The sequence below is a fragment of the Zea mays genome, chromosome 7, assembly GCF_902167145.1.
Source record: "Zea mays cultivar B73 chromosome 7, Zm-B73-REFERENCE-NAM-5.0, whole genome shotgun sequence".
Lineage (NCBI taxonomy): Eukaryota > Viridiplantae > Streptophyta > Magnoliopsida > Poales > Poaceae > Zea > Zea mays.
The window spans coordinates 161,352,119-161,355,992 of record NC_050102.1 but is presented as its reverse complement, the minus strand read 5'-3'; the positions used below and the strand labels follow the sequence as shown (position 1 = coordinate 161,355,992).

The window sequence follows — 3,874 nt, the reverse complement described above, 5'->3', positions numbered from 1 at the left end:
AGCGTTGCCCCTCTTTGACTTTGGCAGTTCGGTCTGATCCAAAGTACCCCATGTCCTCCTCTACGGCTGCGGATGGATGGATCTTCGCAAGGGGGCAAACGAGCGTGAGGTAGCCACACAACTAGCCAATTCATCGCCACGACAGGCGTCCACTCGGCACAGCCGGGCCTCTTCTATGACGCCACTGCTTCGATCGGCCAGGAAGCCTCCCGTGCGCTCTACCAATTGGAAACCGCCACGTGTCCCATGAGGCTGCCCGCTGCCGCTGCCGGAAACCCGTCCGGGTGCGATGAACCTGGCCTCCCGCCCGACCTATATGTAAACCACCCGCCCGCTTCCACCCCACGCCACAGAAAAAACGCAGGTGTCGAAACACATTTTCTTGCTCCAGAGAATTTAAACCGCTGCGAATTCAATTCGAAAGCCCCAAGAGAGCATCCATGGCTTCCGCTACCACCTCCATCTCGTCGCACCCCGCCGCCCTCCGCGACGTCAAAGGTGACATGTTTTCTTTGTTCTGGATGCTCTTTCCTTTGTATAATTTTTGCTCGGATCCGACGTTTCAGCTAGTGAAATGCGCTGCTCCGCAACAAAATTCACCGGAATTCGAAGCGCATACCGGCCTAACTCTTCTCATCTCTCTCCCTTCTGTTCGCGCAGCTGCGAGGATTGGCGGGCTGAGGCAGCAGCAGGCGAGCGTGGCCCCGTCGGCGGCGGCAGCGCGTGGCCAGCGCGCTCGGGCGGTGCGATCGCTGCGCGCGGCGGAGCCTGCGAGGCAGCCGGTGGCGGCTTCCGCGGCCGCGGCGGCGCCGGCCGCGCCCGTGGCCGACGAGGCGGCGGCCCTTGCGGCCGTGGACTACGAGGCCCTGGCGCGTGAGCTGGAGGGCGCGTCGCCGCTGGAGATCATGGATCGGGCGCTGGCCATGTTCGGCTCCGAAATCGCCATCGCCTTCAGGTGCGTGACGTCCTCTCTCGTGCCACTCCTGAACCGTGACGGGTTCGGTTCGGGTACTCGTTACCGCGTGCCCGTTAGCCTCCGTTGCCGTTGGTCCTCGTGGAATGGGTTTAGGCGCGGCGACCTGCATCCGGTATGCTCGCGGCGTCGTGGTATCTTCCGAACGTGTGGCCGTACACATTCCAAGTGGACTCGCGTATTTCGCTGGCCACTGAACTGTGTGTCCCACCTGTCTGCCTCTGAAACAGCAAGAGACTACTACTAGTAGTCAGTTGTTTATGGTCCTGAGGTGCTGAAATCCAATCAGGTTTAGCGAAGCCCACTTTGCTGCACATGCTTATGTACTTGGACCAGTGAGCCAAGCTTGAGGTGTCTAGGTTCATTGAACTTGGGTGATATTTGGTTCATATATTTGTAATGTAATCGGTAACAAATAACGTTAAATCATGTTTGTTTAAGTACAATCGTAATCCGATACCACACTAGAAATTGATATCAGCCTATTCAAACTTGTTACCACTGGTAATCGAATGCAAACCGTTACCGTTACCATTTACCCTGGTGTTCAAGGTTGTGTTGTCGACCAGACACCAGAGCTAGAATCATGGCCCACCACCCACGCGCAACCGAACAACCTTGTTTGAATATCGGACGAAACCAGAAAAGTCACGGCGTCCTAATTCCTAAACCGATAGTGGAGCTGTGTTGGGCTGTTCTAGGGCAGCTCCAAGGGTAGACGACAAAGTAAAGTAGGCAGGCGGAACTCATCGTGGTGGTATCATCCACTTTGTTACGTAATAACTGTACGAGAAGTTAAATATTTTAAATTTTAATCAAATACAAATATAAATTAATAATTGTGATAGTATCATTAATAGATTGTTATATGTAGTTTTATTTTATAGTTAAATTATTTAGAGATATAGATATTATAGTAATTTTTATAAATTTATTCAAGCTTAATAAAGTTTGATCCTCGGAATACGGGCAAACCTAGCTTAACTGACGACACCGATCCCTCTCGTGTCGTGTGGTGTGGTTCAGCGGCGCGGAGGACGTGGCGCTGATCGAGTACGCCAAGCTGACGGGGCGTCCGTTCCGGGTGTTCAGCCTGGACACGGGGCGTCTGAACCCGGAGACGTACCAGCTATTCGACAAGGTGGAGAAGCACTACGGCATCCGCATCGAGTACATGTTCCCGGACGCGAGCGAGGTGCAGGAGCTGGTGCGCACCAAGGGCCTCTTCTCCTTCTACGAGGACGGCCACCAGGAGTGCTGCCGGGTGCGCAAGGTGCGGCCCCTGCGCAGGGCGCTCAAGGGGCTCAGGGCGTGGATCACCGGCCAGAGGAAGGACCAGTCCCCCGGCACCAGGGCCAGCATCCCCCTTGTCCAGGTTGATCCTTCCTTCGAAGGCCTGGATGGCGGGGCTGGTAGCTTGGTCAAGTGGAACCCCGTGGCCAACGTCGACGGCAAGGACATCTGGACTTTCCTGCGGACCATGGACGTACCTGTCAACACCCTGCATGCTCAGGTAACTTCAATTCTTCGCCTACTAGTTTTTTTTTTTGCACAGCTTTGTTCAGTTATCCAAATGTGCAAGCGATTGACGACAGTCTCTCATTCTCACAGGGCTACGTGTCCATCGGGTGCGAGCCGTGCACCAGGCCCGTCCTGCCGGGGCAGCACGAGCGTGAAGGCCGGTGGTGGTGGGAGGACGCCAAGGCCAAGGAGTGCGGCCTCCACAAGGGCAACATCGACAAGGACGCCCAGGCGGCGGCCCCCAGGTCCGCCAACGGCAACGGCTCGGCGGGCGCCCCGGACATCTTCGAGAGCCCCGCCGTGGTGTCCCTCACCCGCACCGGGATCGAGAACCTGCTGCGCCTGGAGAACCGCGCCGAGCCGTGGCTCGTGGTGCTGTACGCGCCCTGGTGCCCGTTCTGCCAGGCCATGGAGGCCTCCTACGTGGAGCTGGCCGAGAAGCTGGCGGGGTCCGGGGTGAAGGTGGCCAAGTTCCGCGCGGACGGCGAGCAGAAGCCGTTCGCGCAGGCCGAGCTGCAGCTGCAGAGCTTTCCCACCGTGCTCCTGTTCCCGGGCCGCACCGCCAGGCCCATCAAGTACCCGTCGGAGAAGAGGGACGTCGACTCGCTCCTCGCCTTCGTCAACAGCCTCCGGTGAGAGACGACCTCCAGTGAGCGAGAACCATCGTTCTCTGTCAGTCTGTATGATCTTATGTTGGTCTTTATGAGTTTATCTAGGTTCGTAGAGAAGGGAGGTGGAGGGGACTGGGTTTGGTAGTGACACAGGAAGGAACGAGGGTTCAGGGGGGAAAAATCAGGTGTAGCTTTTGTAACTGCAAAATGATTGCAGCATGTATACCTGAAGTCTGAGCTTCTGAGGCCCTGTGCTTGGTAGCTGAGGGAGAGGTTACTTGTGTGTGCTTATAGTCAGTGGCGAGTGCCTACTATAAGGTTCACCGGTCATCTAAAGCACTGTTGTAAACTGTATTATTTGGAGAGTGGAGTTTTAATATAGGCATAAGAATGGGTAAGTCGCTGGAGATAGTCTAAGAAAAATCAAATAAGAGACCAAGATTTGAGAGTTTTCGTTTGTTTATAGGTTGGTTGTCAACTATATAGACTGTAGAAATCGGAGGGTTTGCATATTGTTAGACCCCGTTTATTTAGTGCTAAAGTTTAGCATAACATTTTTCACTAAAGTTTACCACATATAGAACTAAACATGTATATTAAAAAGACAGTGCTAAAGTTTAGCGTCCATTAGTACATTAGACCGTCTCCAACTAGAGATGGCAATGAGATCCGATCCCCGATTTACCATGGAGAATTCCTCTATAAAACCTAGTTTGGGTACTCTAGTATTGAGCTCAATCCACCTATATTGAGGTTGATTGAGGTGTAA

At 54.2% G+C, this 3,874-nt stretch overlaps 1 protein-coding gene across 1 annotated transcript; it reads left to right on the top strand.

Moving 5' to 3' along the window:
- Positions 1-359: 359 nt before the first annotated feature.
- LOC606419 (adenosine 5'-phosphosulfate reductase-like 1) lies at positions 360-3,501 on the top strand. Its single transcript, NM_001112294.2, has 4 exons — positions 360-498; positions 661-955; positions 2,000-2,486; positions 2,585-3,501. Exons 1-4 carry the CDS (start codon positions 441-443, stop codon positions 3,128-3,130), a joined length of 1,386 nt encoding a protein of 461 aa, NP_001105764.2. The 5' UTR covers positions 360-440; the 3' UTR covers positions 3,131-3,501.
- Positions 3,502-3,874: the final 373 nt, after the last annotated feature.